Below are 14292 nucleotides of genomic sequence, written 5' to 3' on the forward strand. Positions count from 1 at the left end.
CTCTGTGCACACAAGCGTACACATAATCCCAGTGTGTAAATCCCCATGCAGATTAGCATGTTTAGCAGTGTTAAAGTGACTTTCATCAGCTGTGTGTGTGTGTGTGTGTGTGTGTACATACACATGTGCGTGTTTGTGTGCTATTCCACACCAGTTTAATTGTGCTTTTCTTCCCATCTCCCCTGTGTCCACACATCACTATCAGACCAGCACTAAACCTGTTAGCAGGCAAGCTTGCACTCGCAGCACATTGGTAATGCATGATGGGAAACAAACTGCTGCAAGTCAAGTGGTGGAGGGGGGCGAAATCTACACCACAGTAGCTTTTGAGCAATTTTTTACAGAATTCCTCAGTGGGACGTCCTGGTCCACTAAATGCGCAGATGTGTTATTGATGCTCCCTACTTCGGTTTCTGCAATGTTTTATTTTTTATTGTTTTTTTCCTTCCTTCTGAGCAAGCAATTAACTCTGTTCTGGTGACAGGATATATTCCAATCAATATTCCATTAACTTCTGTCTCCATCACAGTTACATATGTCACACACACATGAGCATTCATCATTCAGCAAAAAAAAAAACAAACAAAAAGGAAATCATCCCAATACAGCATTTCCTTGATTTATACGAAGCGTTGCTCTAGTTTAGTGATTTAATTACTTTTTCTATTTTTCTGTTTGTTTATTAACTGTTTGTTTGTTGCCATCTAGATCAGGGTTCTCCTTTACTCCTGAAACCCACCTTACACTCATGGATCATATTATCAGAGAACTAAAGCTGGTCGGTCTGTCTGTCTGTCTGTCTGTCTGTCTGTGTAACTGTCTGTCTGTCTGTCTGTCTGTGTAACTGTGTCTGTCTGTCTGTGTAACTGTCTCTGTCTCTCTGTCTGTCTGTGTAACTGTCTCTGTCTCTCTGTCTGTCTGTGTAACTGTCTCTGTCTGTCTCTCTGTCTGTGTAACTGTCTGTCTGTCTCTCTGTCTGTCTGTCTGTGTGTGTAACTGTCTCTGTCTGTCTGTGTAACTTTGTTTGTCTGTCTGTCTGTGTAACTGTCTGTCTAACTGTCTCTGTCTGTCTGTGTGTTTGTCTGTCTGTCTAACTGTCTGTGTGTTTGTCTGTCTGTGTAACTGTCTGTCTGTGTAACTGTCTCTGTCTGTCTATCTGTCTATCTATCTAAGAGGAAGAGAGGAAGTCATTTATTTTTTATACCACAGTCATTTGCAAACAATTACTAATTAAAGAGCATTTTTTTTATCAGTTTATTGTTTAAAGATATAAAAAGTCTGATGAACAAATTGCTTAAAACATGTTAGTAACAGTGGTTCCATCACTAGCCTTTCTTTTTTTCCAGTGAAAACTGGAAGTCTTTTCCCATGGACACTGGAGGTTCTGACACTGGAGAAATGTTTAATAAATGTTTCCTTACGGAAAAAAGTGCACCATATTAAACTATTATTATTCGGGGCAAAAGAGCTTAGTAGTTAGCCCATTTGCCTCACACCTCATGGGCTGAAAGTCTGATTCCTGTCTCGTCCCTGTGTCTGTGCGTGAAGTCACCACAAATCTACCAAAGACGTGTTGTAGGCTGATTGGTATCACTAAATTAGCGTAGTGAATAATAGTGTGTGTTTGTGTGGGATTGTGTTCTCTGGTGATGGTGCCCCCTGCCTTATCCCCTGTGTCCTCTGGGGACACTTCAGGTTAGACTTCAGGTTCCTTGTGGCCCTGTTTAGGATTAGCACTTCAGAAAATAGATGTGTTTATGAGTTTAGTTGATATTGTAGGAACATCAGCATATTAAAAATGAACACACTGTGACCAATCAGACACGAGAATTCCACAGTGCCGGTGATTGATGGTAATTTATCACTCCTGCAGCTTGCCTTTTATAAAAAATTTCAGATTTAGACATGTGAAGTTGCTTGTGTTTTTTGTTGTTGTTGTTTTTCCCCAAATGCAGCATAATGATGGTCTAATGCAGCCTAATGGCTCAATAAATCAACATCATCAAGTAGCCATGTGAGACTCTGAGAGTGTGTGTGATCTGTGAATGACACATGGAGCCCTACAGGTGCCTCTGGTCTCTGTAAAATCCTAATGAGAGATACCGAGCCAGACAAAGTGAGTGAGTGCGAGAGAGAGAGCGAGAAGGAGAGATTGATAATCAATCTTCCCTGGCGCTTGTCTTTCGCTTTTTGCCTGACGCGACCTCTGCGCTGCCACCTTTTGGAGGTGGTAATTCAGCTGTGATTGCGGTTGACAGGAGTCTCTAATTGGCCCTCATGTGGGAGGGTGACCTTTTCATGGGGGTGACTCCTGATGCATTGTCTCTTCATCTAGCCGAGCATCTTCTCACAACGCTCTCTCGCTCACACACACGTCTAAAAACCAAAGCCGAATTTTGACTTCTTAGAAGGCGTAGGGGAAAGGGTCAAGAGTTATTTTCTTTATTGAATAAAAATGAATAGATCCAAATTCCATGAAACGATCCGCTTCACAAATGCTTCTTTCTCATGCCTTTTTTTTTTTTTCCCTTGCTAGATTGATCGTCTCTTCCATGTCTCTCATTCATGCTCTTCCTCATTATAAAAACTAGCGCGTCTCTGTCTGCCAGAGGCTGTAGAAACCCGAGGAAACACTTTGAAGACTTTCATCCTAATTAGAGTGGGTAGCCAATTAATACTTTCTTAGACAGAACTAGGATGTGCTCTAAAATACCAATCACTTTGTTTGCTCATTCAAATTGTCTTTCTGCTGTCTCTCCAGCAGTCCCCCCCCACCCCCAACCCCCCAACCCTCCAACCCTTTGAGCCGTAACACTCCACCTAGCAGCATGAACCCTCTTTTAATTTTCTCTTGTTTTCTGGCTACTGAAATCATTCACCAAACTTCTAACACACCATGTCACTTTTAGCACACTGAGAACCCTCATTTGCGTCTCCAATGGGATAAATTGTGTGTGGTTAGTGGGCAGGTTGCAGGAGATTTCCGAAAATAATTGCATGAGTGATGCCGCATAGAACGTTGTGCTAGAAAACATTATGCAAATGCGAGTTTTCCATGTGGTAATTGTTCTTGATAGTCACAGCAAGCTCAAATCTCATGGAGACCTCTGGAAAAGTAAAACAAACCTGAAATTGTTTGACAATGATTAAATGTGCTCAGAAATACAATGTGAATGGGGGGGGGTAAGACAGAAGCATGGATGTTGGTAATGAGAAAATGTTCAGGCGCGTTTCTAATTTTCTTGCCAATGATGAGTCATTTTGAGGAAAATTTCAAGCTCGTTTATTTTCCAGATAAGTCATTCAGATAAACTCTCTCATTATTACGACTTTGTTTTGTTTTGCTATCATTGTCATGTAGTGCTCAGGAACAGATACAAGCCATGAGGGTGAGCTCTTTTCTTTATTTAAACAAAATACATGGCAAATCTAATGTAATGAAGGGGAGATTGTCCTGAATCATTTTTGTTTTCGACTTACTGCAAGTATAATCCCTGCTCATGTATGATACCTTTTTGCACGTTTCTTAGCAAACTGCCCTTGAAAATGTTCAACTGATTCATGTGAACTTTACTATGTCTTTAGGTAGAAATAATCCAAATCCTGAGTGGTGTAACAGAAAAGCATGAAATGTGATGCAGCAGTTTAGAAGCAAGTGGTTAGCTGAACTCGCGTCTTGATGGAAGGTCGTGTCTGCATTCGCCTTGGCATGATACTGTAGATGATAGGGTAGAGCTAACTGGTGGGAATTGGCAGGTGACCAAATTTGAGAGGAAATTGGGTGGGTAGGTTGAGAGGGTGGGAAGCTTGCATATGCTATTACACATGGTTCTACCTTTACAAATCCAAAACAAAACAAAAAACACAATTCTCACTAGCCTAAGCTTGACAAAACCAACACTTAAAAATCTACCAGGTGGTGTTAACCATCTATGCTACTTTATCTAACAAGTAAATAGATACAATATCAACAATATTCACAAAGCTGGTAAGGATAAAATGGGCATTGTTTCTATATCTCAAAAAGTTTGAACCATGTCTAATGGTCTGCACGTGTCCTATCCTGTGAAATCTCTCTGAATTTCACAGTGTGGACACACCACGCGCATTAAAAAGTACACAAAATGTAGTGTGGCTATAGATTTTAAAGGTCAGGGTCTTCCAGACTCGGATGAAGCTCTGTGTTCTGATTGGTTGGAGGGAATCAGCCCTCTTATGAAAGCCGTTTGAGGACCACAAGCAACTGATAGAAAAGAGCAAAGTACAGAAAACAATAAAATCAATAAAGGCATGAAAGCACTCCACTTTTAAACATTTTTCCACTGTAGCAAGCAAGCAAGAGCAGGTAAAGTATGTGGGCAGACTCAAGTTTCGAGAAAGAATGGAAGACGTGCCAGAAAACCAACGCTAGCGAGCTTTTTTCGCAAGAAAGCTATATGTGCTTTGTTGAATTTCTCCACAGATTTAAACCGAGCTGTACTTTTACATCAAAGACTAAAATGTGTGGGACAGGTAGACGGGAGACTGTAGTTGAGAATTTGTGCATTGTTTCCTACATTGTTTAGGAAATCTGATTGCAAGCGGTCAATCAAGGCAGCAAATCTTTGCTTGACCATCCATCAGATGCTCAGCTAGATGATAATAGATTGTCTGAGCATGGCATCAGATCATTCACTTATTGGATCGAAATTCTGCCCAAACTCTTGGCCAACTGGATTGAATTGGAACACTTCAGCTAATAGTTGTATTGTAGAATATGTTTTCCCAGAGTTTTCCGGGAAGTGTTGATGTCTGAAGTATCTTGACGCGCTCTCTATGAGCATACACCATTACCCTTACTTGATGACCTTTGCAACAGCAGCTGAGCTAAATGACGTGTGACCAATAGTAGCACAGAGCCGGAAGCACAGAAGACACACTGGCAGACATGCTTACCTCCAAACTGCAGACTCTGACATTAGAAATCACTTTTACAATACACGGTATAAGTAGATAACTGTCCGCAACATTAGACACAGCATGGACCCTATTCTTATCGAGTCTTCCTAATATAGTCTGTCCCCCTTCCTCGGAACCTTCCTTATTATGCAGGCATGTTTTTGCAGCATCCATTCGTTATTATCTTCTAATACTAACATTACTTTTAAATTTCATCAGAGCCATTACCATTTTAGGACTATCATATCGATTTAAATAGCAATGAGGTGAGTGCTTTTGAACATTGATTTATGATTTATTCAATTAATTATTGGCTACCTTCTTCCTAAGTGCTTCAAGCTGGCCTATTGAAGATGTTTTTTGAATAATTGTAGATGCACTGGCAAAGGAAACTCTGGCATCAGAGTTTATGGAAGTGGCCCAAACCTCGCTTCATCTTCTGCCTTCCCTAGTCCATGAATACTGTCTATCTGAAGCCGAATCCAGCGGTAATGTAATTGCCTATCGATCAGATGACGTTGACTCATGGTCTGTGACATGGCCTGTTAGTGCTCTGGTGTTATAGCTATAGCTCAGCATTGTCCTTGTAAATTAGAATTGCAGGGTTGTGCCACGTTTTTAACTTTGTGACCCGGGTCTAGCGCTTATGAACGAGCAATTACTGCCGGAAGTTGTAATGAAGCCATCATCTCCGGATTACAAGCAAAGCTGACAGTATCTCACTCAGTTCAGCCTAAAAGACAAGATTTCATTCAGTCTTTTTTTTTTTTTGCTTTACAATTCTATAGTTTCAGGCATAATGGGTGAAAATTGGTTTAGATTAGTAATAGGGAATCGGCACACAGTTTCATTCCTGCTGCAGAGCCATTTGTCTTATTATTCATCCTTTACTTCATTCACAGCAGTGGAGAACTAAAGCATCAAAGCAGAAGCAGGTTAGGGTTCAAAGCAAGGGCACTGGGAAAAGTATTTTCTCTCATGCACTTGTGACCCTGTAAAAAGACAGACTATTTGCTGAGAAATGATAAAACTGATAAAGTCAGGCAAAGACTCCTTTACTTTGACATCAAAGCTGTTATTTTTACTTGTAATGGGAACATCCATCCATCCATCCATATTCTGTAGCGCTTATCCTAGACAGTGTCAGGGGGAACCTGGATCCTTTCCCAGGAGTACAAGGCAGGGGACACCTTGGACAAGGTGCCAACTCATCGCAGGGCACTATTACACACAGAGAATTTAATCAGCCAACAATACGTCTATAGACTGGGAGAGGAAACCACTGTACATGTAAACTCTGCACACACAGACGGGAACCGAACCCCCAACCCTAATGGAGCAGCACAGCATACATTTACTACTCCTATCCACTAAGCCATCTTGCTCATAATGGTCAAGTTTTCTTAAACCACCACACACAAAAAAAAGAAACACTGAGGAAAAAATGCAACAAGTGCTTTAGGATAGCTCGAAGTAGTAAACTCAAAGTACCTTGTTTTGGGGTAATATCTTTAAGTAAACAGGTTTTGTGCCTTTTTAATATGTGCGTTTTACCTGGAAACATGAATACAGTATAAAATAACTGGACCTTGAGTACCACTGAATTAGTTCAAATACTAAAAAGTTAAGTGTGAGGATACAGTGTACTTTTAGACGGAAACTCTCTCATCCTTGGATAATTACACACAAAAGATCATTCATCAATGAGCGATTCAGTAATGGTCTGTCCCCAAATACAGACTTTTCTGCTTGATCACAAGAGTTTGCCAGATCACACAGTGATGTAATTAAGCAGAAAAGTCTGTAGTTGGAGATACAGTTATTGACAGTACTGTCTCCTTGACAATCTAAACAACTTATAAACATCTTGTACTATAAAAGTTTGTAAGAATGACACAAAGAACGTCTTGGCTTTTCAATGCGACCCTGTTTAAGTAATGAGTTTTTATAAAAGAAAAAAAAAAGCATCTTAGTCAGAGAAAACACAGCTTGCATAACTTTTTGGAGATCGCAGTACCTCTTGACTCTGCTGATTTCTCATTCTCATTAAAAAACAAACGGTAGACTGAGCTATTTCACACAAGATATTACCCTAAATTAGTGTGAACAAAATGGTACCATTTCTAACTAGATGAAGCGTTCTCTCTAACAAATACAGTCTCATCTAATATTTAAAAAAGAAAAGAAATTCAGAAATCACACAATTTAAGCAGAACTTAAAAATCCAACATTGTTCTTTCTTTTGTAAGCTGTTGTAGATTCTATAAGCTATGGCTTATTATTACAAAAAAAGTTGACATGGCCTTCAAAGGTGGAGGAAGCATTAATATTTCAATCTTTTCATGCATGTACATGCATCTTTCCTGATAAAGGATACTAAAGGTACATGAGGTCCTACCCTTAATGGTACCACCCCAGCAACAAGCTTAGAACCGTTTTTCAAGAAAGTGTTAGTCCCAAGTATGTTTCTAAAGCACCCTCCATGATCGTACACCATTACATGTATTTGGTAATGGGAGCTCTTTGAGCTCCATCCTGGATGATATCTGTTTCCTGTCACTCTGTGTGTGTGCACTTGTCTGCTTTTCATCTTCTTGTAATGTCTGAGCTGTGGCTGAAGCAGTGGGCTGGTGGCTGTCGAGTCAGACGACCTTTGCTACAGCAGCTGAGCTAAATGACGTGTGACCCTTTGAGCTGAGACATTTCACAGTAGAGACGCTGAAACTGCCAAGGGAGGACGAGCGTCATCACATTGTCAAGACTACTTTTCTGTTTGCTTTCTTAATATTGTTGAATATTATTCCGTTCATGCTTTTTTCTTTTTTTTTTCTTTTCCTTTCTCTCTCTCTCACCTCCCTCAAATCCCTCCCTCCCTCCTCTCTCTCCCTCCTCTCTCTCCCTCCCTCCCCTCTCTCTATTGCTCTCATACTCCCACTCTCTCTGCTCTGTGGCTATGAAAATAGGGTATAATTTAACTGCAGGCCATTTCATTGTTCCCTTTAAGCTTCTTAGCTGTAAAATATTCATATATTGGGGGCAGGAAACAAAATTCGTGACTGCACACACACAGAGAGAGAGACAGAGAGAGAGAGAGAGAGAGAGAGAGAGAGAGAGAGAGAGAGAGAGCCTGTGAGAGAAGTAGAGAACAGCAGCTGAGAGGAAAGAAACAAAAAAAGATGTAACAGATGTGCCGGGTTAGACTACTGACATCAAACTTTCTTTATTTTATTTTCCTCTCTAGATCACTCTTACTCCTTGTCTTTCCTGTGACTAACTCAGATTGGTGTTTTAGATGTGAATGACATGACCGAAGTGTTATATAAAGATACTCAGAAGATGATTTACAGTCCTGCTGCTTATCAGAACGTTCAGATTTATTAAGACCTTGGAGGCAAAATGCACGGCCGTGATATTCAGTGAAACCTGTGAAGGCTACAAAAATATTTAACACGGAAATATAGGAGGAAAAAAAAAAACACACAGTGCAACACAGTGTCACTATGTGTAGCTGTTTAGAAAGCTCCAAATATATAGATTTGGATATTAAATTTATAGGGGCGTGGCCAATTTATTATTATTATTGTTATTTTAATTCAATGTATCTGTTTGTACCTGCCTGAACATTTCTGCCAAATTTGTTTTGGATAATTCCTACCTACCTGTCACACAGTAGCTACCAACCAAGGGCATGCGAAGACAGCTGATCAGGGGTCTCTGTGATTAATGGGGGAGAGTACGCCATGCCCAATTTTGTCATCATCAGGATTTGAACTCTCCAGATGATAGCGAACACTTTTTTCTGTTTCAAGACTTGAGAGCCCTGACATAAAAAAAAAACAGCCTAATCGAAACCGGCCCTGACCAGACAGGGTTGCATCATTCCCGTTCACATTAATAAACATTGTCTTTCCTTGTCCTGTGAGCTTCATGTTTAACTGTTTCCTGGCATGAAAGTAAAAACATCCTGCTTATATGACTATTAATGGTGGCCCATGGGATTTCAGTCTAGATGTACACCTCCATCAAATGCCCTCTAAAACCTTCCTGGCAAGCTTTATTTAGAATTGCCTGGGTTATATGTATAATGCAGTCTAAGACATGCAACAGTCAGTTGGTGCATTATATAAAGTGCTATGGGTACCGCAATACTCTTAATAATAGTAATACAGTGGGACCTCAACATGCCCTCCCTTACAAATGTTTGCCTTAAGAATTGAAATTTTGCAAGAAATTTGCATCGGCATATGAAGCATTTTCGGCGTACGAACGAACCGAACGCTGGATAAGTTGGACGTACGTCTCAGAGCCTTCAAAACTTGTTTGCGTCAGTGGAAAGCCAAGCCAACCACGGTGAGTTTTATGAATTTTTTATGGATTTTTTTTTCAGTCAGCGAAAGCTGTTTCAAAGAGTCAACCCACGATATCAACGTTGCCTTCGGGATGTGTTCAAAAACCACATGATTTTTCATGTTTTTTTTCTTTTGGTGATAGATTTTTTGGCATGGGTGGTCTGTTCTATTTTTAGCTCAAGCTTGGTGGCACGACTTCCTTTGAGGACCCTTGACTTGGCTTGGGTCAGGTCTTTGTAAGCAGCCATACAGTTTACATATGCTTTGTATTATTGGTATTATTGTTAATATTTTTGGATAGCCGGAACAGATTATCTGCATTTACATTGTCTTATGAGAGAATTCGTTCACAATACAAATTTTTGCCTTAAGAACTCTCCTCTAGAGTTTCTCCTCTTAAGTTTGTATGCCAAGGTTCCACTGTAATAATAGTATAATAACATAATTTATCATGATATTGATATGTTTTTTTATTTTGTGTTGTCGGGCCTGGGGAAACCTCTAAAATGTATGCCACACCAAGTCATAGTGATTTTACAGTTGCAACGAAGAGCTAAGGTTTGGGATGTGTGTCTCGTCCCACTTGATCCCTGGCGTCTGGAGACCTCTGAGTGAAGCCCTCCTGTCAGGAGGAAATTGTCTGTGATAAGTGGAGGAAGCAGTGCGTGGCAACCTGCAAATAATCGGAAATGTAAGCTGTTATGATTATGTCAGCGTCTTCTGCTCTAACTATGACTCCCTCTCCTTAAATAGCTACAGACAACATTTTAAAGTTGTCCATTCTTTAATTAAACCATTCACTAAATATGGACCTGGTTCCTCTAGTGGTTTTGGGGCGGAAAATAACAGCGAGACTCTCCAATGAAGAGCGTGTCCTTTTGTTTGTATTCTCTCATGATTTATCGAGAAACCTCACAAAACGAAGAAAAAGGGCCGTCTCAGTCGCGAAGAAACCCAAATACAAAAAAAGCATCAGGAATTCTAATGAGTTTATTAATGCAATTGAGTCTCCGCTGCTCTTTTAAACTGCTGGCATTCATGGCAGGCATTTGCTGAAGCCAGTCACACCACTTCCTGATTTAATTACTTGATGCTGCTCCAGGAATACCTTAATGCCCCAGAGATCAGAGTGTAAAATATCAAAATAACGCTTGTTTGGTGCCAAAACTAGATGCTATAGCAAATGTTAAGTAAAGTATTTTTCCTGTGATGGACTTGCATCCCACCTTACACCCGGTGTTTCTGGGTGTTCCCAGTGTTTCTGGGTGTAACGTGTTCCCATTGTTCCTGGGTGTAAGGCATTCCCAGTGTTCCTGGGTGTGCCCGGTGTTCCTGGGATCCATTGCAACTCTGACCCTTAAAGCAGTCAATGGGAATGAATGAATGAATGAATGAAAAATAAAATACTAATAATCACCGTTCACTTTTCAATCCAGTTTTGGAGCTATCTGGGTATTGGCTAATATTCTTGCATGCTTGATTGACAGCCATCTGTCTGCTACAACATAAAACAGACCAGACCATTGAGTAACAAATATGGCACCATTTAATTTAATCCCACTTTATACATTACGGTCCAAAATTTAAGGACAGAGTAATCATTAGTGTGTTCAATTTGTACAAATCAGGAAGGAAATAGCTTCATCATTTTATAGACAAGACTGAATAGAAATGCATGGGGTTTGAGAGACTATTTTTTATGACTATAAAAAAAACAAAACAAAACAGAACATTTCTATTTAATTTAATAGAAGATGAAGTATAGGCTATTCTCTCTAAGTGTACCCATCTTTCTCTGTTCAGTTAGTCTTTGCCTTGGGATTTGCTTTGTGCAGCTGCACAAATTTCGAACCACAAAATTTGAAATTGCTTTTGCATCTGATGTTCTCAAACCATCCACTTGAAGCTCTTGAAAATCAACTGAACCTGAAATATGAAACTGTGTAAATATTTAAGGCATCATTTTGATAAATTGTATGTAATACATTTCTTCTTCTCGTTTGCTTTCCTAAGCCACAGCCAGGTTTTCATAATACATTGTGAGTCACATGACCGCATGGCAGAATGACTTACAGGAATCAAACTGAGGACTTAAAAAAAAAAAAAAAAGAGTGGTATGTCTTGTTGAGAAGTTTTGGCACTCTTCTTTCTGACTGTTGCTTCTGCTGCGTGAGTGATGGTATAAAGTAGGGTGTGTACGCTGTCTTTCTCTTCATCCCCACATATAAACCCACAGCACAATTAATACACTAATTGGAGACACGAGTATGTGGGAGGCCTGGTTAGAAAGCAGCCAGAGGAAACGTGTTGGAGAAATGCTGTTCATCTACGACACAGCCTCACATAAACCCACCACTGTGATAAACAACTTCCGACTGCTTCTGCCACTGAGCTTAGCAGTTAATACATCTTAGCAGCAGCAGGTGTCTGACTGTAGATCCGTGCCGTGGTGGTAGTGGCGTCCTATTTCACAAATATGTTTGTTAAACATGGCTGGATATTGATTAATGGGCAAGAGCAGGGGCTTAGTCTACTGTGTTTAGTGTTTTAGCCATGTTTTTGTGCTTAACACTTGCCAAAGGAGGCAGTTTTTGGCATGGGAAATTTTTACCATTTAAAGTTGCCATTTATTCAATCTCATGAATATGTGCCTTGCTCAGGGGCCTCTCAGTGGCAGCTTGGTGGACCTGGGATTCGAACTCACAACAACTGAGCTACCGCATCCCCACAGTAGTCGTTGTTGAGGATGATGACAGAAAACACAGCTTTATTATCTTCATTAGAGTGGGCTAAAGCACTGGACATCAATGGAAATGATGCATCTAAAGCTTATATAAGTATTTATGAACCAGTAGAAGTTTTGAATTAAGCCAGTAAAAGTCTGAAAATCTTGGGTGTAACGGAATGGTACAAGTCTTGGTATTTCAGTAAAAACAGGCAAGTCTGTATAGACTTCCTTTATTTAAATCTGGTTTACATAAATATGCAAATGACTCTGTTTTTCTTCTGGCTGTGTTCCACATCGCTTCTCTCTCTCTTCAGTCAGGGCTACAACATGCACTTCCTCTAACAGAGTAGAAGCCCTGCTTTGATTAGAAGCAGAAGAGAGGGGTGATCGATAAAGCACATAGAAACCCAGAGGACAGAGCTGACAGGATCTCAACATAAGCATGCGGCCATGACACACACACACATTGCCCCATTCCTCTCCGAGGATTAAACACAAACAAGGCTTGCCAAAGGAGATGCTCCTGCAGGCTAAACACACCATATAGCAGATGCTTGATGCATCATATGTGTGAGACGCATCGAGTAGGTTTGTCACATGTGCTCCACACAGGTTTATTTCTACATCTAAAGAACATCCCAAGACATATTCAGTACCTTACATAAATATTAACCCCCTTTGGTTTTTACCCTACTTTTATGGGACATTTTTGGGGAAATTCATGACCCAAAATCCCAATTAAGTCTGTTTACAGGTGCAATACTAGAAAATCAGGCCATGTCTGAGGGGGTTGAATACTTATGCAAGGGACTGTAGGTGTTAAGTCCACATTAAATGACATAGTATAGAGATTTTGTGTGTGTGCATGTGTATTAAAATATGTTAAAAATAAATAAATACATAACATACAGTATTGTGTATTAATTATTAATTAATAATTATTAATTATATTATTACATCTTTATCGCTGCATATGTGCATTATGCCTACATGCATTAATTTAACATTAGCAGTATAAATAAAAAAAATTAATAAAATATAATTAATAAAGACGATGAAATGCAAGCAAGCAAGCAGGTCACTAGTAGTAAGAAGGTTGCTGTCATCACTAATGAGAAAGTGTCTCTTAATATAGCATTATTTAAATAGTGAGGTATAGGAGACGATTACTTAAATGTAATGCCATTGCTTACAAATTTTGAGTAAACCTAAGTACATAAGGTGATGATGTTTGCTCATACACGTTTGTATGTGGGTTCTTTCTTTAGAGAATGGGTGCAGAAGTGCGTTCGGTGGTGGTGCAGGAGAGAAGACTGCACGTTGGTGTCCATAACGGCCTGGGCTGGGTGGATGGACCTCAGGTGATGGTGCTAGAGCCCAAGTCTGGGGGAAGCGGTGGCCTCAAACAGAGTTCTACAGAGACATGCAGGTGAGTCAATTTTCCAAATACATGTGAAATTCTGAAATATATTTCCTTCCCCAAAAAAGCTTGTCTGGTAATTCAAAACTACTCATCTACTGGACTGGGAGTATAAGCTCAGATGTATAGTAGGTTCGGGAGGGTGTTCAATATAATAAAAAATCACTGAGGCCTAAAAACCTTCGCAGACAAAATTTTTAATGAGGAAAGCCATTACTTTTTATTTCTTTATCACTGTGCCATTTTACTCATAAAGTTCCTACGTACTACTGTAGCTAGTTGAGTCCTAGCATATGGCAACTATAATTTCCTGCACACAAAACATGGTAGAATCCCTGAATCCATTTTGAGAACAGATCTTATTATCCATAGCATGTATCATTGATGGGAGCGACCAAGTCCAGATTTCCCACCAAGAGACCAAGGCCAGTTATGCTCTTTTGGGCTCCCAGCCATGGTTTATAATGTCAGGTTTCTGACAAAATATCACTAAAGTTCTGTGCTGCAGATTGATATCGGTATCTTTTGAATTAAATTTGACCATTTTGTACTTTTGGTAACCAAAATTTAAAATGATATAACTTTACTGGTGTTTGAGATACATACCAAAAAGAGCCTTATTTAAATTCAGAAAAGTCTAAAGATTATACATCAGAATGTGAATTATGTGAATGGTTTTCCCACCTTTCACATATGCTCTTTCAAATGACTCAACCCCTCTAAAATGGTTTCTGCAAAATTATCAGAAGGGTTCATGTGTAAGCAAAAAACAATTGATACCAGGAAAGAAACTAATGTTTTCACGAAGTGTTACATAAGCACTTCAGAAGTCAAGGAGCAGTTGGATGTTGATACTA

General features: G+C 39.7%; 1 protein-coding gene across 2 annotated transcripts in view; it reads left to right on the forward strand.

Moving 5' to 3' along the window:
• The window catches only part of nphp4 (nephronophthisis 4), a 189503-nt gene that overhangs the window by 52696 nt on the left and 122515 nt on the right, over positions 1-14292 (forward strand). For both annotated transcript variants that reach the window (XM_058390447.1, XM_058390446.1), the window contains one exon: positions 13284-13444. In XM_058390447.1, the coding sequence (XP_058246430.1) occupies positions 13284-13444 (161 nt within the window). The remainder of the gene's footprint in view (positions 1-13283; positions 13445-14292) is intronic.

Source organism: Hemibagrus wyckioides, linkage group LG05 (assembly GCF_019097595.1).
Source record: "Hemibagrus wyckioides isolate EC202008001 linkage group LG05, SWU_Hwy_1.0, whole genome shotgun sequence".
Taxonomy (NCBI): domain Eukaryota; kingdom Metazoa; phylum Chordata; class Actinopteri; order Siluriformes; family Bagridae; genus Hemibagrus; species Hemibagrus wyckioides.